General features: G+C 39.7%; 1 protein-coding gene across 1 annotated transcript in view; it reads left to right on the top strand.

Moving 5' to 3' along the window:
- The window catches only part of col7a1l (collagen type VII alpha 1-like), a 90,438-nt gene that overhangs the window by 41,844 nt on the left and 26,992 nt on the right, over positions 1 to 21,602 (top strand). Inside the window, exons 35-74 of the mRNA XM_061961489.1 lie at positions 225 to 269; positions 370 to 432; positions 509 to 568; positions 723 to 758; positions 824 to 868; positions 1,016 to 1,051; positions 1,238 to 1,282; positions 1,697 to 1,768; positions 6,796 to 6,828; positions 7,125 to 7,196; positions 7,277 to 7,336; positions 7,412 to 7,447; positions 7,511 to 7,591; positions 7,744 to 7,779; positions 7,853 to 7,897; positions 8,453 to 8,524; positions 8,619 to 8,645; positions 8,900 to 8,926; positions 9,085 to 9,120; positions 9,197 to 9,250; positions 12,113 to 12,151; positions 12,230 to 12,283; positions 12,363 to 12,386; positions 12,457 to 12,522; positions 12,601 to 12,645; positions 12,717 to 12,752; positions 12,839 to 12,865; positions 12,928 to 12,999; positions 13,066 to 13,128; positions 13,210 to 13,227; positions 13,294 to 13,329; positions 13,398 to 13,436; positions 13,513 to 13,548; positions 13,621 to 13,755; positions 15,751 to 15,834; positions 15,915 to 16,031; positions 17,309 to 17,380; positions 17,475 to 17,519; positions 20,099 to 20,167; positions 20,589 to 20,639. Coding sequence (XP_061817473.1) covers positions 225 to 269; positions 370 to 432; positions 509 to 568; positions 723 to 758; positions 824 to 868; positions 1,016 to 1,051; positions 1,238 to 1,282; positions 1,697 to 1,768; positions 6,796 to 6,828; positions 7,125 to 7,196; positions 7,277 to 7,336; positions 7,412 to 7,447; positions 7,511 to 7,591; positions 7,744 to 7,779; positions 7,853 to 7,897; positions 8,453 to 8,524; positions 8,619 to 8,645; positions 8,900 to 8,926; positions 9,085 to 9,120; positions 9,197 to 9,250; positions 12,113 to 12,151; positions 12,230 to 12,283; positions 12,363 to 12,386; positions 12,457 to 12,522; positions 12,601 to 12,645; positions 12,717 to 12,752; positions 12,839 to 12,865; positions 12,928 to 12,999; positions 13,066 to 13,128; positions 13,210 to 13,227; positions 13,294 to 13,329; positions 13,398 to 13,436; positions 13,513 to 13,548; positions 13,621 to 13,755; positions 15,751 to 15,834; positions 15,915 to 16,031; positions 17,309 to 17,380; positions 17,475 to 17,519; positions 20,099 to 20,167; positions 20,589 to 20,639 — 2,109 coding nt within the window. The remainder of the gene's footprint in view (positions 1 to 224; positions 270 to 369; positions 433 to 508; positions 569 to 722; positions 759 to 823; positions 869 to 1,015; positions 1,052 to 1,237; positions 1,283 to 1,696; positions 1,769 to 6,795; positions 6,829 to 7,124; positions 7,197 to 7,276; positions 7,337 to 7,411; positions 7,448 to 7,510; positions 7,592 to 7,743; positions 7,780 to 7,852; positions 7,898 to 8,452; positions 8,525 to 8,618; positions 8,646 to 8,899; positions 8,927 to 9,084; positions 9,121 to 9,196; positions 9,251 to 12,112; positions 12,152 to 12,229; positions 12,284 to 12,362; positions 12,387 to 12,456; positions 12,523 to 12,600; positions 12,646 to 12,716; positions 12,753 to 12,838; positions 12,866 to 12,927; positions 13,000 to 13,065; positions 13,129 to 13,209; positions 13,228 to 13,293; positions 13,330 to 13,397; positions 13,437 to 13,512; positions 13,549 to 13,620; positions 13,756 to 15,750; positions 15,835 to 15,914; positions 16,032 to 17,308; positions 17,381 to 17,474; positions 17,520 to 20,098; positions 20,168 to 20,588; positions 20,640 to 21,602) is intronic.

The raw sequence follows: 21,602 nt of genomic DNA on the forward strand, positions 1-21,602 counted from the left end.
GTTTTTATGTTTTTATGTTTTTATTTATTCTATTTTAATTATTTATTTTTTATCGTGTTCTGTTTGTGTTGTGTTGTGTTTGCTCGGTACTCGTTTTATCTTTTAAACTGTTCATTGTACAGCACTTTGGCTACCCCTGTGGTAAATTTTAAATGTGCTTTATAAATAAAGTTGATTTGATTTGATTTGATAATATTTGTGTACGTGTTCTATTCATTTCACAGGGTTTACGCGGGACGCCGGGTGAAAAGGGCGAAGCAGGAGAAGATGTAAGTCCACAGACGACAAGAAAGACCACTAACATATGAATGTGAATATTTTCTTGTCTTTTTTTTGTGTGTTTCCCACATAACGGCCGCGACACTTAAGGGTTTCGCAGGCTTGCCCGGTCCTGTGGGCATTGATGGCGCACCGGGTCAAAAAGGCGAGAAGGTGGTGACTCTCAGGAGATATCTACATTTAATATGTCAGGATGCGACCGCCCTCTAAAGAATGTCAACTTTTGCAGGGTGTGGATGGCGTGGGCATTCATGGTGCTGTGGGTCCTCACGGAGAACCAGGAGAGAAGGTACGCCATTATTTGGGTAATTCGGAACGTCCTGTGACACACATACACACTAATGGGGACATATTTGCGTGGTAGATTGAGATCATATACTACTGTGTTATTAGACTATACTAACGTAAATGTTCCTTTCATCCTTTAAAACTTTGTTTTACAGGGAAATGTGGGTGTCGCAGGACCAGTTGGTGCAAAGGTGCTCAACGTTGTTTTGATTTTATTTCAGTGACAGTGTTTTGCAGCCTCTATCTATCTCACCAGGGTGAACTTGGGGAACAAGGCATCCAAGGAGCCATTGGACCTCGGGTATGTCATTTCTGTTCCTGATTCCTTTTAGTCTCGCATATTTTACCCTGACTTTCACTCGCTAAACTGCTAACGAGATTAAACCGAGTAACTGCGGCCTTATGGTTTTTGAAAATTAGCCATGCCGACTATTCATGTTGTCTGCAGGGAAAAAAGGGTTTCAAAGGGGAGCAAGGTGACAAGGTGAGCTCCAGTCCACACACACACACACACACACACACACACATCTTCACAGTCCATTAGAAATATACAGAGGTCCTGAATAATTTGATTAAGGGACAATACAGTGTTAACATCCTTAAGGCAATGGATGCTAAGTGAAAGTGTGGAGCCTTTCAGGTCTCAAATGAGCAAATGTCCTCTTTTTAGGGGGGACAAGGAGCGAGAGGACCCATTGGACCGCAAGGACCCACAGTGAGTGTGATCTTGTATTTATATTTGGCAGAAGCACTAAGAATTAGACAGGATAATCTGGTTATTGTTGTGGCTGTTTCTCTGACACGTTGGCACACTGTTCCCGTCTCTTAAATTAGAGCGTGTCACAGAGATGCAGGTGATTACATTTGATTGTGAGCCTAATCGTCGAAGCATCTTTCATAAATGGCACATTTTGTCCTGCATGACTAATTTTAATTTGACGCAGACACACTCAGCCCCACCCCGCCCTCTTGTTCATCACAAAGGTCGCCATTGTGGCACTTATCTTGTTTTTTTTATACCCTATTCAAAAAGTCTACAATAACAGATAACAGTAAAATTAACTACCTTTGCTGCTATTTCACAGGGTTCTTGTGGACGCAAAAGCTTTATGTCCTTTATTTTCCACAGGGGCCAACAGGACCAGTTGGGTTAAAGGGAGATGAAGGTCCCAGAGGAGCCCCCGGAGACCCCGCCAAGGGTGTAAGACTAGCATTTTGACATCTTTCTCCACCATATCAGCACTAAGAGCCTGATCTAAGATCCCAAATAATTGAATATTAAAAAGTATTTTGCATGTACTACAGATGTTCTGTCTAATCAAGCTGCTTTGCCAAAAACTGCTACCAGTTGCTATTCCTGTTTAAACAACAGTGATAAAAACGAAAATGTAAGCTAACATTATTTGCGCTTCCTCACGCTGTAATTGTCTACATGCTTTGCTTACTGTTCGTTACTATCCATTAATATACAATGTGAACTTTTTAATGCTGTGCGGGCCTCATTTACTAAGATCCAAATACCATGCAGTAAACAATGGGTGTGTTGTGTATGTAAGCAAGAAACATGTACCACTTTCTATGGGCATTTTAGAAGCAGTCGTGCAGTGCATTTACATTGAAACCACTTTTTTTTTTTTTAAATGTTACCGCTATAGGTGCCCTCATTGGAGAGAGGCTGCACTTACTCCGCTCAAGATGCAAAAACTGCATACTTAAAGACGTTTTTTCTCATATAAGAAATATTGTAATAATATATATTGTAAGTGAAAAAACAAGCGTAATTAAAAAAACACTAAAGGACACCAACATGCATCAATTTGTTTTAATCAGCCACTTAAAGGGGAACTGCACTTTTATTGGGATTTTGCCTATTGTTCACAATCATTACGAAAGACATGATGACAGATGTTGTTTTTTTTAATGCGTTCTAAATATTAAATAAATGCAATCAAAAGTTCGCTTACAATGGAGCCGCTCTATTCTGCATATAAAGCTATTAAAAAAACATTTAAACACCTCCATTAAGGTTTTATATACACAATGTAAGTATATATGTAATGTAGTACCAGGCACATTTATGATATTTAATATTTACGTATTTTGCTCATTTTAAGCATATGCACCGCATTAATTACAAAAATGCATCACGTTTTCTTTTTTTTAACTACATCACTGATTACTGCAAACTGCAGTCTTTATGAGAGTCAACAAACATAAGAAAACATCACTTACTGTGCAAGGTATGCTGTCATGAGGATGCTGACTACTAGGATGTTCATATATTCCCATTTAGATGAAGAATGACTCAAAATCTTCACTAAGAAAAGGGGGTGGAACCAAGCATCTTTTTGTGTCGTTCTCGCCATTTCCGGACCTAAATTAGCTGTCGTAGTGTACCAACTTGTCGGAATAGGTGCTTGTCCTTTTGGTATCTAGGTGAGAGGCATGATTTATGATCCAGAACAGTGGTTAAAAAATATTTTCGAGCCCAAGATCCCTGGTCTCAGGCAAAACCAAAGCAACCTGCAACCCTGCGTCAACTATGTGGTTTTTTTTTTATGGCCAATTGCAAACGGGTCACACTTTGGGCACCCCTGCTGTAGAAGCAAACTTTTTATTGCTATTATAGTCGTAGTACCATAGTGTATTTGTTCATCCTATGGTCACATATGGGACGTGAGTCAGCCTACGTCAGCACGGGAAGTAGTAAAATCAGCTGTTTACCTTGCAGGTTTTTCCTGTGTGATAAATAGGGGATGAACAGGGAAGTCCATCTTTAGCTGCCACCCTGCCTTGTCATATATTACCGCCTTTGCACATGCCAATGTTTGGTTTTGTATGCACAATGAATCAACACAAAATTCGTACTTTGGAGCAATGTTCACAGACTCCAGTATTTGGCTTGTTTGCGTCCTGTCGCAGGCGAGCAATGATAGTCGTGGTTGAGGTAAGAGTTGTTGGATGTTGGATGCTAGAAAATGTCCATTGCATTACAACAATTAGCCTTAATGCATTGTTGCATCTTGATGATTTTTGAGCACGACATGCAATGTGCGTCTGCGAGACGGGCGGGTGTGTGCGGCCGTGCTCAGGTAACAGGGGACAGTGTTGAGAGCACCGGGATAAGAGGCTAAAGAGAGATGTTGTTCAGTGGTTAAAATGCTTGCGTGATGGCAGGTCTGTTGGTCATTCTCTGGGTGGGTTGTCTCTGATGTCATATTAATAAAAATGTTTTCCTAATATTTTCGGGATTGACCGGTAGGGTCCCAAAGATCGACTGGTAGATATCTATCGACGGGTTTCTGACCCCTGATCTAGAATAAAGTTTGACAAGCAAGGAAGCAGCTGATCAGTCAATCATGTCAACATTGACACTCAAGTTCGTGATCACGGCGCCGCTATAAATAGTTCATCTGTGTTCAAGCTTATAATAATATCACTAATGCTTGGTTAATATTCGAGTCACAAAATGTAAATGGAGTATTGTTGGTGCTTTTTGGATGGTTATTTATTGGGTTTTATGGGCAGAATAGAGGACCTTCCATTGGCTCCGCTGTGAGCAGAATTTTATTTATGTTTACTTACGAGTTAGAATGTATTTTAAAAAGAATACATCCGTCCTCATGTCTTTCATAATGATTGTGAAAGATAGGCAAATTCAAAAAAGTGCAGATGCCCTTTAAGACCTCTAACAGCTATATGATTATAAAATTATGTTGCTGAATATTATCTAATATTTTCTTATTTCTAACCGTCCAAAATGTTAACACACATCAAGTAGATCAGCTTTACATGCGCCATCAGGTTTGCGCATGTTTTAGTACACAAAACCTTTAGTATATCCTAAGTGTCTACAAGCTTACAGGTCAGAAAACACAATGAAAGAAATATAATTTTAAATAATTACTTGTAGCGCCAGTGGTATTTTTGATTTGTTTCAAGCAAAACTTTAGCGTTGATGCCCATGCATGCGCATGGTGAGTAGCGTTGGGTAGCTCTTTTTGACAAAGCAGCTCGATTCGTCAGAACACCGACTGTTACCAGGTAGACACTGATTTCCCTCCACATTCACGTTATGTTAAAACTTGTGGTGTTCTATGATTTCATGAAGCAAGCAGCACACAACTGTAATCTATGCCATCATTTCTGCAAAACTGGAGCGCAACCTACTTTTAGCACGCTCAAGATGCGATTGTGCACTGGAAAGATCCAGGTTAAAAAAAATACACGTTGCAAGAATTGTTTTCATATAGGAGATATTTTAATAATACACTATATTGCCAAAAGTATTTGGCCACCTGCCTTGACTCACATATGAACTTGAAGTGCCATCCCATTCCTAACCCTTAGGGTTCAATATGATGTCGGTCCACCTTTTGCAGCAATTACAGCTTCAATCTTCTGGGAAGGCTGTCCACAAGGTTGCGGAGTGTGTTTATAGGAATTTTTGACCATTCTTCCAAAAGCGCATTGGTGAGGTCACACACTGATGTTGATCGAGAAGGCCTGGCTCTCAGCCTCTGTTCTAATTCATCCCAGAGGTGTTCTATCGGGTTCAGGTCAGGACTCTGTGCAGGCCAGTCAAGTTCATCCACACCAGACTCTGTCATCCATGTCTTTATGGACCTTGCTTTGTGCACTGGTGCACAGTCATGTTGGAAGAAGAAGGGGCCCGCTCCAAACTGTTCCCACAAGGTTGGGAGCATTGAACTGTCCAAAATGTTTTGGTATCCTGGAGCATTCAAAGTTTCTTTCACTGGAACTAAGGGGTCAAGCCCAACTCCTAAAAAACAACCCCACACCATAATTCCTCCTCCACCAAATTTCACATTCGGCCCAATGCAGTCCGAAATGTACCGTTCTCCTGGCAACCTCCAAACCCAGAATATTTAAGAGCGAGGAAATTTCACGACTGGATTTGTTGCACATGTTGAAATGACTGAGCTCCTGAGAGCAGCCCATTCTTTCACAAATGTTTGTAAAAACAGTCTCCATGCCTAAGTGCTTGATTGTATACACTTGTGGCCGGGCCAAGTGATTAGGACACCTGATTCTCATCATTTGGATGGGTGGCCAAATACTTTTGGCAATATAGTGTATGTTTACTATATGAAAAAACTAACGCTATTAAAAAATGGCATAGTTTTGGGTGTCTCCTCTCTTAACTTATTCAATCAACTCAAAGATGGAATTGCTGGACGAGTGTAATGTCTTATATTTTAATTTCTGACAGAAGTATGTCGACATGAGCAATTGTCATATTGCAGCGATTGCTTCCTTCTGACCGTGGTGCAGTCATTTGTCCACAACCGAGCCAGTTTGCACGTACTTTCCAAATGCACAAAACAGTTTCAGGCTTACAAACTCACATTGTGAGCGCTAAATGACTATATTGGCATCTTCCCCTCCTATTATTGTGGGAATTCTAATGATTTGCATATATTCTGCATGTACATGACTGACAGAGCGGCTAAATGGATTGCGCTCAATAATTTACTCATTTAAGATAATGAGCAAAGAAGATGTGCGCGACTTGGCGCTATGAAGTTTGCACGTCTTTAACCTTTAGTACACTGCAAAAAGTCAGTGTTCAAAAACAAGGGAAAAAAATACAAAAATTAGGGGTATTTTATTAGAACTAAACAAAATTATCTGCCAATAGAACAAGAAAATTTGGCTTGTCAAGACTTTCCAAAACAAGTAAAATTAGCTAACCTCAATGAACCCCAAAATACCTTTAAATAAGTATATTCTCACTGATAACTGTACTACTATATGAGTACGTATTTTCTATTGTTTCATTGAAAATAAAACAGCAAAGTCCATTTGGCTGTCATCTGTTTTAATATGAGACACAATTGTGTCAAAGTCTTTTTTTTTTCATGCTTGAAATAAGAAAGTATTACTTTAAAACAGCAGTTTTATACTTGTGAGTGTTGATGACACAGCTTTGCAACAGTTGATATTCTAGTTTCAAGCATGTTTTACTCAATATAGGTCATCAAATCTCAGCAACAAGCTGTAATATTTTACTGAGATCATTTAGGACCAAAACACTTAAAACAAGTAAAACACTCTAACATAAAATCTGCTTAGTGAGAAGAATGATCTTATGAGACAGAAAATAAGCAAATATCACCCTTATTTGAGAAATGTTATCTTACTTAGATTTCAGTTTTTGCAGTGTAGATCAGGTCTTAAATGTTCTATGTTGTCTTATCACAACAGATTATTGGACCCGCTGGAAAAAAGGGCGTTCGGGTGAGTACTTCCTGCTTGTTGTTTATGGCCACACTTAATTGTATCAAGATGAACTAGTCAACTGAAGTTATTGTTTGAGAACCTTGTCATTTAAATCGTTACGGCTCTTCTCGCACTCCTCTGGGTGCGCCTACCAAACACAATTAAGACTTCCCCTCATTAGCTTTTGCTGAATGACTCACTGAGCCTTGGAGCCGTTTCAAGGAAAGACCATTTGCTGTTTCAAAATGTCTTCTGCCGTTTTCCCCAATGACCACAGTCGCCAATTGATGTGTGGCACACTTCCCGTCCTGCAGGGAGACGTCGGTCCAGGCGGTCCTTCAGGTCCTCAGGGAATAAAGGGTGGACAAGGAGACAAAGGAGAAAAGGTTTTTTTTGTTTAGTTTTTTTTTTAATCGCTGTTCATTAATGTTAAAATCTGCAGCTCTGGTTTAATTTATGTATGCAGGGAAATCCAGGTTTTGGGATACCAGGGCAGAGTGGAACAAAGGGAGAGAACGGGGAGAGAGTGAGTCCCTCAATAAATCATCCATATTTTGCTGCATTTACAGCATATACTGTAAATTATTCCTATCTTTCATAGGGAAATGTGGGTTTATCTGGAAAACCAGGACCAAAGGTAACATGAAACCACCTCAAATCATTGTGTACAAAACACCATTATTTAATTATTTCTGCTCAGGGACAGGACGGCTTTAAAGGTGACAAGGGTGATATTGGGTCACTGGGAAATCCTGGACAACCAGGATTAAGAGGTAAAGATGTAAGTAAATCACAAGAGGTGGTTTCATTTGGAAGTTTCGTTTCTTACTATTGCAAAAAAAAAAAAAAAAAAAATGTGCCTAACATATTTCAACTAAATGTTCATCGGAGATGACTGTTTCAGTGCAATAAACCATGTTGACTTGTGTTTAGGGGGAACATGGACGTAAAGGAGAACAAGGGATTAAGGTGCAGTAAGGGTCTGCTCCAAACATTTTAATGTGGCGTTCACAGCCTAGTAAACTAGGTTTGTCTGTCACAGGGGGAACAAGGACCACACGGACAACCTGGTGACAGAGGAATTAGGGTATTTTCCAAACTACTTCTGCAAATAAAACAACAATATTTAGTGCTTCCCACAGTCACAGGACTGCAGTATATTTGTGGCGGTGGGTTGAGGGGGCATTGTCTAATTTGCACAATTGACCGTTACGCATGTGAAATACAAATTAACTTTATTTTTATTTTTTTTTGTGTGTGTTTTTTTCTATGTTTCAACGAAACAGTGAGTGCTTTTGGAAGTGTCAAATGAGACCAGAAAAAAATCACAAGATTTGCCGCTTGTTGCTGGAAAAACTGAATTTAAATGGGTCTCCAATACTTGCTAAATATAGCAACCAATGGCCTGATCTACTATGACCCCAAATAACAAGTGCAAAGTATAACATTGTATGTACTATTAGTTGATGTGTTGCAGTTGATCTACTAAAACTGTGGGCCTGATTTACTAAGATTCAAATATTTTGTGGTAAACAGCATCTGCAATCTATAAAATAGCATTTTATAAACTCATATTTGAGGGTTAAGTTACGATTCTACTGTTCACAGTGACCATAAATTGTTTAATTTCAATTTTGATTAGGGACCACTGGGATTACCAGGACAACCAGGAGACCGAGGAGAAAAGGGTGATACTGGGAATGCTGGTATAACTGTAAGCCCTTGTATTTTTGTCATTCTATAATTAATTCTAATAGGATATGTTGATAAATTCAAATAAAACATGTTTTATCTTTGTTTTCTTAAAGGGGCGTGATGGACAGAAAGGCGAGCCGGTGTGTGTTTTTGCATTCATGAGCCGTCTCATAAACTGTCATGGTTCTGATCACCTGCATCGCTTTGTCATTCACGATAACAGTTTTGATATGTCGCCTCTTTGTTTGAGCTTTTTGTGTGTGTGTCACTGTTCAGTGCGCCCTCTATTCCCTCTTGTCCTACGTGTTGAGTGTGCATTGTGACGTTTTCATTTGATTTTAACATTTATCTCCGTGTGTGTGTTTGTGTGTTTGTGTGTGCTGTCGTCACAAAGGGAAAACCTGGACCTCCGGGAACACAAGTAAACAAACTGTTTATAGTCATGTGTCATCAGAGCAGTCATGTTTAACAAGGCCATTTGTCGCAGAGCTCATAAAGTTGAAACAATAAACAAAAACAAATGAACTACATTCTGGGAAATCAGTGCTCTCAATCAAATCCTTTGCCTATTTTTTTCAGGCAACTGGAGACAATATTCTGACGCGAGTGATTCAGGTACCTAAATATGACGTATATTAGATTTTTTTTTAAACTCAATCAAAACCTCTCTTCCCGCTCTTGTTTCTATCAGGGCGAGCCGGGACATCCAGGTTTAAGAGGAGAAATAGGCCTACCTGGACCAAGGGTGAGTGTCCCATTTCCTGTTATTTCATAGGCCGTAAAGAATGTGTACATTGTCAATCAATCAATCAAGGTTTATTTGTATAGCACAGACCTGGGCAAATTAAGGCCCGGGGGCCACATGCGGCCCGTTGAGCTTTTCAATCTGGCCCGCCGGACATTCCCAAATAATTTTTTTAGATCTTTAAGATGGAAACTGTAGCTACCATTATGATGTGCAGTGATGTTTTCTAATGACCCTAAGTCTTCAACTATACCAAGTATTTCAATGGTTGGAATCTGCGCTTATGGATGATATACCAGTTACTACGGTAATCTAATTAGTTACTATGGTAATCTAATTAGTTACTATGGTAATTTACGTCACAGCAGCTCAGATGAGGCACCAAGCAGTGTGGGCGGGAAGCGTTTCCACAGACGCGGAAGTAGATTTTCACAACAAAGTTCTAAAGCTTAGTGATATATAGAATGGAATAGAATAGAATAGAATAGAAAGTACTTTATTGATCCCTGGGGGAAATTCAGCAAATATCAGATGTATCAGATTGTAGGTGGGTTTATTTTGTACCCTTCGCGTTCATATTTCACTGTTTGTTGCATTTTTGTTGCGTTTCACTTGATTGTAAAATATGTCGATCGAAAGGGGGTGTGACATTCATATTTTGTCAATATTCAGTGTTTTATCGTTCATAGAAAAATTTAAAATTCCATTACGTTTTTAAGGCGGTCTGTCATAACGTTTTTAGCATTCAATCAGACATTATTGTGAGGTTTTACATTAGTGTTCCTAAAAATAGATATACCGCCCCCTAGACACATTTTTTTTTCTCTAAATGTGGCCCCCGAGTCAAAATAATTGCCCAGGCCAGGTATAGCACCTTACAACATCACAATGGTGCACAAAGTGCTTTACAGCAGTGTTTTTCAACCACTGTGCCGCGGCACACTACGGTGCCGTGAGATACATTCTGATGTGCCGTGGGAGATTATGTAATTTCACCTAATTGGGTTAAAAATATTTTTTGCAAACCAGTAATTATAATCCGCAAATGTGCCGGTGTTGAGCGTCTGTGCTGTCTAGAGCTCGGCAGAGTAACCATGTAATATTCTTCCATATCAGTAGGTGGCAGCAGGTAGCTAATTGCTTTGTAGATGTCGGGAACATGGTTTGTCGTGATCACAATATGCGGGAGGCAGCGTGCAGGTAAAAAGGTATCTAACACTTAAACCAAAAACAAACAAAAGGTGAGTGCCGCTAAGGAAAGGCATTGAAGCTTCGGGATGGCTATGCAAAACCAAACTAAAACTGAACTGGCTTCAAAGTAAACAAAAACAGAATGCTGGACGACAGCAAAGACTTACAGCGTGTGGAGCAGACGGCGTCCACAAAGTACATCCGTACATGACATGACAATCAACAATGTCCCCACAAAGAAGGATAGCATCCGCACAACTTAAATAGTCTTGATGGCGAAAACAAAGCAGGTGCGGGGAATAGCGTTCAAGGAAGACATGAAACTGCTACAGGAAAACACCAACAAAAGAGGAAAAGCCACCAAAATAGGGGCGCAAGACAAGAACTTAAACACTACACACAGGAAAACAGCAAAAAACTCAAAATAAGTCACGGCGTGATGTGACAGGTCGTGACAGCACACTTACTGTAAGACAAGAGCTATAGTGATGCATGCTTGGTTATGGTTTAAATTCATATCCAACAATTGCGAGAAGGACTTTTTACTGTCAATATTGACTGCTGAGTTTAATTTTTTTATGTTTTCTGCTGGTGGTGTGCCTCTGGATTTTTTCAATTAAAAAAATTGTGCCTTGGCTCAAAAAAGGTTGAAAAACATTGTTTTACAGGACAAACAAGTTAAAAGCAAGTAAAACCACACATTTTAAAACAGTAATAATAAATACTTACCTATATAAATAAATACTACTTTGTTAAAAGCCCATTGAAACACATATGTTTTTAGTCGAGATTATACGCTTCTAACGTAGGCCAACGTAGTGCTCTAGGCGGGACACGAGGACTGCATGGTCCACAGTGTCAAAGGCAGCTGTGAGATCCAAAAGGACAAGTACAACAGCATTTTAGTGTCAAGGGCCATAAGAATGTCATTTTGGACTTTTAGTAATGCTGATTCTGTGCTGTGAAGTGAAGTGAATTACATTTATATAGCGCTTTTTTCTCAAGTGACTCAAAGCGCTTTACATTGTGAAACCCAATATCTAAGTTACATTTAAACCAGTGTGGGTGGCACTGGGAGCAGGTGGGTAAAGTGTCTTGCCCAAGGACACAACGGCAGTGACTAGGATGGCGGAAGCGGGGATCGAACCTGCAACCCTCAAGTTGCTGGCACGGCCGCTCTACCAACCGAGCTATACCGCCCCTGTGCTGTGGTGACTCTTGAATCTTAAATAAATGATAAATGGGTTGTACTTGTATAGCGCTTTTCTACCTTCAAGGTACTCAAAGCGCTTTGACACTACTTCCACATTTACCCATTCACACGCACATTCACACACTGATGGAGGGAGCTGCCATGCAAGGCGCTAACCAGCACCCATCAGGAGCAAGGGTGAAGTGTCTTGCTCAGGACACAACGGACATGACGAGGTTGGTACTAGGTGGGGATTGAACCAGGGACCCTTGGGTTGCGCACAGCCACTCTCCCACTGCGCCACGCCGTCCCTGTTCAATCAAGTTTCAATCTTGATTGAAACTTGTCAGCAATATAATTGAGGGACAGATATGGCTGAAGTGCTTCTCGGAGCCGTTACAGCATGTCTGTGTGAAAACTAGCAAAATCCTCATCAAACTTTTTGTTTTGAGGTACCCTCTTTAAAATGTCTTTCATAGGGTCCAGAGGGTAAACCCGGACTCCCAGGATCCTCTCTGGTTGGTGCACGAATTCCTTAAAAAACCTGCATATATGTCGGCAGTATACTATTTACGCCCATGTGTCACCATGTGCAGGGTAGTTCAGGAAGAGATGGACTTGACGGTTCACCAGGAGAACCAGGCATGAAGGTCATAATGACACACATGCATTCACAAGATGTGTGCTGGCTTCTTAATTGGCTCATCTGGTGGTTTATTTTAAACACAGGGTCAAACGGGAGAGACTGGTGTGGTAAGTATGCTAAATAAGTTCATCAGCAGCAAGTCTGTTATGTTCTCTACTTGTTTTTTACCCCCAATAGAAAGGAGAAAGAGGGGAGCAGGGTCGTATTGGAATTGCAGGAATGCCTGGATTACCAGGAACTCCAGTAAGACATGAAATATTGTTGCCAAAAATAACTCCTCGGAGTGAGACATCCCCAATATTTGAAGTTGCTTCTTTCCAGGGAAGAGCTGGCATTGATGGGAAGCGAGGACTGCCGGGAAAAGATGTGAGGAGCTTTGAAATTTGACTGACGGGGATGTTTGTGCTGACTGAACTCAATGTATAATGATTTTGCAGGGAGAGAGAGGACTAAAAGGAGAAGAAGGCAAACAGGTCCCTCAAATGTATCACAAACTACAGGGAAGTTGGTGTTTTTGCTGAAATGCACTTTTTGTTAATCCTTTGTTTTTCTATTCCAGGGCGACAAAGGGGGCACAGGCTCAAATGTGAGTGGTTTTGAGGTTGTACATGGCGAAACAAAGTGAAAAGCTTAAGTTTTGCATTACAGGGAAAAGATGGCAGTAAAGGAGAGCCAGGAGCACCTGGGTTGCCTGGGAAGCAGATGCTCGTCACTGCAGAGGTAAACCACCGCCTACGGTCTCTTTCCCTGTCAGCTCGCGATGCTAACTGCATTGTCCGTTCACAGGGCGCCACCGTCGACGAAATCCGACAAGCCTTTCCCATCCCCATGGGTCGTCCAGGGGCCACTGTGAGTAACTATGCGTCTCTCCCTTAGGGTGTCAGTAATCACATGTCCCAACACCTCTCTTGTTTCTTGTGTGCTGAGTAGGGCTCTCCCGGAACGAAGGTAACTAGGAAATGGGCTGATTAATAATTGCAGGCGCTTTTTTGCTTAAGTATCTCTTCACTGCAGGGGGATAAAGGAGAAGGAGGCACAAAAGGAGAAAAGGTGCAATAAGTCATGGTTACTTTTAAAGGATGTATATTAGTATATTTCACTGTGTTTTGCTTCTGTAGGGTGATGCTGGAAACCCTGGAAAATCACTTGAGATGAAGGTGAATCTTTAATATACATTTCTATTACTTTAATTTGAAGCAAGCTAAACAGCACATTTCCTTTTCTCCTATTCAGGATATCGAAGTAATGTTTGAAGCCTATGGCATCAAGGTGTGTTTACATGAACACACTGAACAAAAGTTGATCATATTTCTCAAACTTATTATATATTTTGGTCTCTAGCTGCCTTTGCTAAAGCTTTTGATCGAGAGGCTGCTACAAGGCGGCATGGACGAGCTCCTTCACGCACTTGGAGGCTCCAGGCAAACCAAGACAACCACAGAATCGCAAACGTCCAACGCCGTCACAGAGTACACAGTATGTAGTGTAAACTCCACACAATGCAGGACATTACCAGCAAGCTCCTGTAATTGTTCTCAACCAAGCAGTCATTAGCTATGTGCACATGGATACAATTAATCAAATTAAAAGCCTAACCGTAATAAAAATGCTTTATGTAAACACACTAAGGTTGTAACGATTACATTTGATCCGATATTTGTGGTTGCCGATACGATTCAGAGACGATATTATTTTTAAAACGATACGAAATGATACAATGAGTTGAAATAGATTCAGTAACTTTTTAGCAAAACAAAAAAAGCAGTGTGACTGTGAAATAAATACTGGACACTAGACACTGCAGGTGAAGTTTTCTACATTCCTGTCACTTCTTATAAGGGAATTATGTATAAATGATTCATGGATACAAACAAACAAGTACCGTATTTTTCGGACTATAAGTCGCAGTTTTTTTTCATAGTTTGGCCGGGGGTGCGACTTATACTCAGGAGCGACTTATGTGTGAAATTATTAACACATTACCGTAAAATATCAAATAATATTATTTAGCTCATTCACGTAAGAGACTAGACGTATAAGATTTCATGGGACTTAGCGATTAGGAGTGACAGATTGTTTGGTAAACGTATAGCATGTTCTATATGTTATAGTTATTTGAATGACTCTTACCATAATATGTTACATTAACATACCAGGCACGTTCTCAGTTGGTTATTTATGCGTCATAAAACGTACACTTATTCAGCCTGTTGTTCACTATTCTTTATTTATTTTAAATTGCCTTTCAAATGTCTATTCTATGTGTTGGATTCCATCCATCCATCCATTTTCTACCGCTTATTCCCTTTGGGGTCGCGGGGGGCACTGGAGCCTATCTCAGCTACAATCGAGCGGAAGGCGGGGTACACCCTGGACAAGTCGCCACCTCATCGCAGGGCCAACACAGATAGACAGACAACATTCACACTCACATTCACACACTAAGGCCCATTTTTTAGTGTTGCCAATCAACTTATCCCCAGGTGCATGTCTTTGGAGGTGGGAGGAAGCCGGAGTACCCGGAGGGAACCCACGCAGTCACGGGGAGAACATGCAAACTCCACACAGAAAGATCCCGAGCCCGGGATTGAACCCAAGACTACTCAGGACCTTCGTATTGTGAGGCAGATGCACTAACCCCTCTGCCACCGTGAAGCCTGTGTTGGATTTTATCAAATAAATTTCCCCCAAAAATGCGACTTATACTCCAGGGCGACTTATATATGGTTTTTTCCTTCTTTATTATGCATTTTCGGCCGGTGCGACTTATACTCCGGTGCGACTTATCCTCCGAAAAATACGGTAAACAACAATTAATGACTAATGCATTCACATCTTATTTGAATAAAGTGCAACCAACACTTTAGGTTGAAATAACGGGAAAACACTTTCTGCTCTCATTTTCAACATTCAAGCATTTTTTAATTAAAGTACAGTAGCCAACATTTAAACAGTAGATTTACCTTTTAAATAAAGTTCTTAGATCTGGCCACCCAGTATCGGTTCTACGCCCTGGCGTCGCCGATGAAGGACGACGTCCCAGGCCCCTGGCCCCTCGCTTCCTAATTTCCCTATCCTCTTTGATCCATATCTTGTATTTATTTGACTTCTCATTGTGTCCTATCTACTCATCAGTTAATGATTTATACGGAAGCTGTCCTATCAAGTCTTAGGTCCATGCTCAAGATCAGAGCTGTCCAATCAAGTTATCAGTTAATGTTTAAGACTGTGTGTTCAAGTCGAACAGAACTGGACTGTTCATGTTGCCGTAGGAGTCTCACTTCTCATTTTCAGAATCAGTTAATATTCATAGACTAGATAGGACAGCTCTCGTCATAAGTATGAATTGATAAAACCTGCTCGGATGAGAGGCGAGAAACGTTTCTCAGAACAGTCCAGTTCCAATCGATTCAGTGCCCTGAGTTTACATGTGACTTGTTCTTTTATTCACTGGCTGTGTTGTTTTGACAGAGTTCCGTGAAGTCTGACCTTTCCGGTCAGCCTCTGGTGGAACTGCACACCATGAAGGGTTTTGAGTTGGAACGTCCTACAAAGGTGGTTGTAGTTTACAGAGACACATCATACTGGGAGCTATTTAAAATATTGTTTGTTTTTCACATGTACTTAATTTGAAGGATTCCTGGAATGATACTGTAGAGGCTCCAACAATATGGACCATGGAGCCGCCCAAAGAACAGGCGGAGGCGCGTAATGCAACACTAAAGACGATGAATCAAACGCTGTTACTCAACGTGAGTGCAACTTTTAATCATACTACAAAATAGATGATACCTCAATATTTTCAAAATTGACATTATGTTTGAGTTAGGGTTGTACGGTATACCGGTATTAGTATAGTACCGCGATACTAATGAATCATATTCAGTACTATACCGCCTCTATACCACCCCGCTGCGCCACCATCATCGTCATGTCGTGTCATTTCTGGTTTATGAGCAGAGGAGCATGTTCGACAGCGCACAATCACGGCGTACTTACAATCTGACACAGTGTAGACGGAAAAAGGAGAACGGACGCATTTTGGCTTAAAAACTAAAGATAAAGGTGAAGTTATAACACTGAAAGGCCCTCAGGAAGAGGTGCTTTAAGACATGGCTAGCTAGCTTGCGGCGAACATCCATCCGCAGTCTGCAGTGTTTTAGCTACTTCTAAATCACTGATCCTCGCCTCCATGGCAACAAATAAAGTATGTTTCTTGCAAGTATCATCCCTGCAGGACGAGGAATAGCTAAACATGCTTCACTACACACCGTAGCCCACCCGCGTAACTGCTAATGATGCCGTTCCTGAATGTAAACAAATCTACATCAAATCTAATCTAACAGATCTACACCTAACATCCATTGTAATGATACCAAGTACAGAGGTGTATCTAGTCGATACTACTATGATTACATCAATATTTTTTAGAAAAACATCTTCTTTCGTTTAAAAAAAATGTATATTATGTATATAAACACAGGAAGTATGTCCCTGGATACATGAAGACTTTGAATATGACCATTGTATGATCCTGTAACTACTTGGTATCGGATTGATACCTAAATTTGTGGTATCCAAAACTAATGTAAAGCATCCAAACAACAGAAAAATAAGTGATTATTACATTTTCAGTAAATGAACAAGTAGATGAACAATTCATGTTCTACCACTTGTCCCTCATAATTTGGACAAAATAATAGAATGATAAATGACACAATATGTTACTGCATATGTCAGCAGACTAAATTAGGAGCCTTTGTTTGCTTACCTACTACTAGAATACAAGTCTTGTGTTGTACAAACTGTATGTTTACTATTTTGTTTAAGGACAAACTTGCAATAAGAAACATATGTTTAATGTACCGTAAGATTTTTGGTTAAAATACAGCCGATAATGCAATTTTTTGTAGTCCCCTTTATTTATAAAAGTATTGAAATCGAAATACATTTTGATACCGGTACTGGTACCAAAATATTGGTATCGGGACAACACTAGTTTGAGTATTCAAGTGCACCTGTGTTTCAGGAACCAGGAAGTGTCGTCCCTGTTCAGGTGGACTCCGGGAGGAAAAGCAAAGGACACAAGAGACGGGGAAAGGTAACAATAGAACCGCTATCTTGTAGAGAAGTGCACGAGGAAATTCCTCCTTATTTATTAACACTGACTATTATGTGTCACGGATGTTAACCAGGGCAAAGGAAATAAAAGACGACATAAGAGGCAGAGACATCGCCCGGTAAATGTCCTTGAAGGGTTCACACTGAGCATGTCCCACTCACACTGGCTTCCACTAACACAGCTGCATATGTGAACAAAGCAGTAGTTGTATTTGTTGGTTTACATTCTATCATTCAACCCTTTCATGGACAGTAGAGAGTTATTTGAAAGCTGTTTTCTCATATATGAATGAATATTAATGTCAAAGTTGCACATCAGTCGTTATAGGGGACGCTAGTGCAGTTCTTCTCAAATAGCGGGCGGACCTCCTTGGGGGGGGGGGGCGCGCGTGTGACCCCGGGGAACATGCTTTTTTTGCTGTACCAACATATGATGAAGCGTATGTAGCACTTGGCTTCACTGGAACCATGGTGGGAGACGAGGAAAGACTGGTGTGTTGTTTCCTTTAATGTTAATAAACTCACAATGTTATGTAGAGGTATAATTTTAACAATTTTATCGACAAATTACTGCCTTTGCGTGCCGACCCAGTCACATAATATCTACGGCTTTTCACACACACAAGCGAATGCAATACATACTTGGTCAACAGCCATACAGGTCACACTGAGGGTGGCCGTAAAAACAACTTTAACACTGTTACAAATATGCGCCACACTGTGAACCCACACCAAACAAGAATGACAAACACATTTCGGGAGAACATCCGCACCGTAACACCACATAAACACAACAGAACAAATACCCAGAACCCCTTGCAGCACTAACTCTTCCGGGACGCTACAATATACACCCCCCGAACCCCCTCCCGCCCCAACCCTGCCCACCTCAACCTCCTCATGCTCTCTCAGGGAGAGCATGTCCCGAATTCAAAACTGCAGTTGCACTTTGTGACTTCAATAATAAATATGATAGTGCCATGTTGGCATTTTTTTCCATAACTTGAGTTGATTTATTTTGGAATACCTTGTTACATTGTTTAATACATCCAGCGGGGCGTCACAACAAAAGTAGACATAATAATGTGTTAATTCCACAACTGTATATATCTGTATCGGTTGATATCGGAATCGGTAATTAAGAGTTGGACAATATCGGAATATCGGATATCGGCAAAAAAGCCATTATCGGACATCTCTATCAGGAAGTTTTCGGTTTTTGCAGTACATTTGCCAATATTGTAATATGTTAACACGTTGTTTAAGATCTTTTCAAAACAGTGACCTAAGTAGAAATGGAACAGTTCCAAAATCCACGGTTCGGATCTTGGTGATCATGGCGACTCACAGTGTGGTGACTCAGAGTACTAAGCAATGTTTATGTTTTCTATTCCATTTAGAAAATAATGATGCCAGACTTTTATTAGATACATTACATGGGCTGTGTGTAGAATGTACAGCAGGGGTCCCCAAACTTTTTGACTCGGGGGCTGCATTGGGTGAAAAAAATTTGGTCGGGGGCCAGGCTGTGTATATGTATATATATATATATATATATATATATATATATATATATATATATATATATATATATATATATATATATATATATGTATATATATATATATATATATATATATATATATATATATATATATACACACACATATATATATATATATATATATATATATATATATATATATATATATATATATATATATATATATATATATATATATATATATATATGTATATATGTATATATACATATATACATTGTCTTTATAATCCGTTTTGTCATTTAGCATCAATTAACATTGATATTCATCAACATTTAACATTGTCACGTTATCGATGGGAAAATTCATTTTTAGACAATATGATTTGCCTGAGCGGCTAGGAGACACCAAGAGTAACAAGCGGTAGAAAATGGATTAGAAAGGAAAGATTAAAAAAAAAAAATAATAATAATAAAAATAATAATAATAATCACTTGGGACTTCCTGTGGGCCGGATTTTGGATGCTGGGGGGCCGGATCCGGCCCGCGGGCCGTAGTTTGGGGACCCCTGATGTACAGGGTACAAACTAGTATGTCCTGGTGTAAAAATGCTTCTGTAAGCATGCTGACAAACAGAACAGGCAGTGAGCCACACCCCTCAACCTCAACCTTCAATCTTTCTCAAGAAAATGTATTAAATAAACATTGTAATCAATTTATAACACGGCTTAATAGACAACTTTGAATATTCATTTTTTATTTATTATTTCTTTGTTTTCATTATGACAAGTAAGACCTGTTAAAAAAATTTAAAGTACTTTTTTCATGCCTAAAAAGTAAATAAAAAAAAAAAAAAGTCCGAGGTACTGTAGGTGATCAGAATTCATACATGAAAGGGTTACATTTGACTATGTATTTTATATATATTCATTTTTTTCACTTTGACTATGTATTGTATCCTTTTTAAAATGTATTTTCCTAAACACACTTCCACATCCCCATCTTTAAATCAACAACAAAAGGGAACATTTATTTGTAAACAGTAAAGGTTTTAATGCATGTGATTTGTCATTTTGTGCTTCAGTATGAATGTGCTCCCTGGCTGTCACGTGGCATTGTTGTCTCTTTGGCATTAATATGATCAACCACCATGATATCCCCCTTCATTTATGCCCGTTGTATTCCCGCATCTCCAGACAAGCGAAGAGCCGGAACAGGAGGAAGAGGACTTTTACGATGGCGAAGATTACGACCAAGAGGAGGAGGTAGGTGACTCATTGGCGCACTGTTGGAAACATCAAGTTGCACATGACGCCTGATGACGTACAGTAGACGCCTTCTTGTTAACCGGCCTGTCAAACACACAATCGTTTCTTTAATCACAGTGTCTCTCTCTTAGGAGCAACATTAATTATACACCTACCTCCTCAATTATTAATTAGGAACTAATCAAGTTGCCTTTACAGCCCACCACTAAAAGGTTATCTTATCAGGTGCTTCCTGGAAGGCACAACAGATGACTTTGTGTATTGTGGCATCCCTTTCATACCAAATTAGGTGCTGTCACCTGCATGGGTTTGGTGAAGCTCATTTTGCCCCCTGATAGAAAAGTAGTCTCGACAGCTGAGCTTTTTGCTCTGCCTATATTAGCATGTTTATTTATTTCCTCTTTTGATGCCACAAAAGGGTGAAGGGTCACGGCCAACTCCTCCGCTCAGCACACAGGGAGCAGACAAGGTGGAGTTTTCATTTTATTAACACACACACCTACACATACACTCACCCAAACACACACACACACACACACGCACACACACACACACACGCACGCACACACACACTGTGGTGCATGTGCATGAATGCATGTCTTGTTATGCAAAGCTCTTGCAAAAAACTTTCTTCATTTTTTTCTAACATTGTAAAATGTTCACCAGTGCAACAACGTTAAAGCATGAATGACTTATAGCTTGCCTAAGTGAGAACAAGCAGTCTACAGTCCAACAAGAACCTGTTAAATACATTCCAAAGTTACATGAAATATATTATCTCTCACTCTATTTTTCTTTTTGTCCACCCCCTTTCCCTTGTGACAGGAGCTCCCATAATTACAGGCTAGAATAGAGTTGTACTCAACATGGACAATGTATATAAAGTGAAGTGTTTCACTGGTGAGACGTCACATTCTTCATTTGAAAACATTGCTTTTTACATGAACGTATAATTGCCTTTACTTTTTATTTATTGAAACATTATGCTATACAGAACCTTTTCCCATTGTGAACTACTTGTTGAGTGTCACTGGTGAACATTTTCATTGTTAAAAGTGTTCAGTAAAAAGAAATGTGTAAAAAAAAAAAAAAACACGTTTCCAAATCTCTGGCTTTTACTTTCGCTACTTTACACAGTTAAAAGTTTTAGTCCCTCCAGAATTTCGCTTTTTTTGTGATTGCTGCTTAAAATACCTGAATTTGCAGCAGCTTTTTTAGGAAGTCGCGGTATAATTTGCAGTGTTTTGAGGCGAATTGTTTTCATCAACATTGAATCCATTTAGGAGTTTATGAATTTGCAGCAATGTTTTTTGTAAATGTTCCTTGTAACCTCAACCTCAAAAAGCACAGAATTTCAACAAAAATTTAAAAACAAATACTGTATTGATGTTTTACTCATTTTATACTGCACAGATTTATAAGTAAACTCTAG

Source organism: Nerophis lumbriciformis, linkage group LG05 (genome assembly GCF_033978685.3).
Source record: "Nerophis lumbriciformis linkage group LG05, RoL_Nlum_v2.1, whole genome shotgun sequence".
NCBI classification, from domain to species: Eukaryota; Metazoa; Chordata; class Actinopteri; order Syngnathiformes; family Syngnathidae; genus Nerophis; species Nerophis lumbriciformis.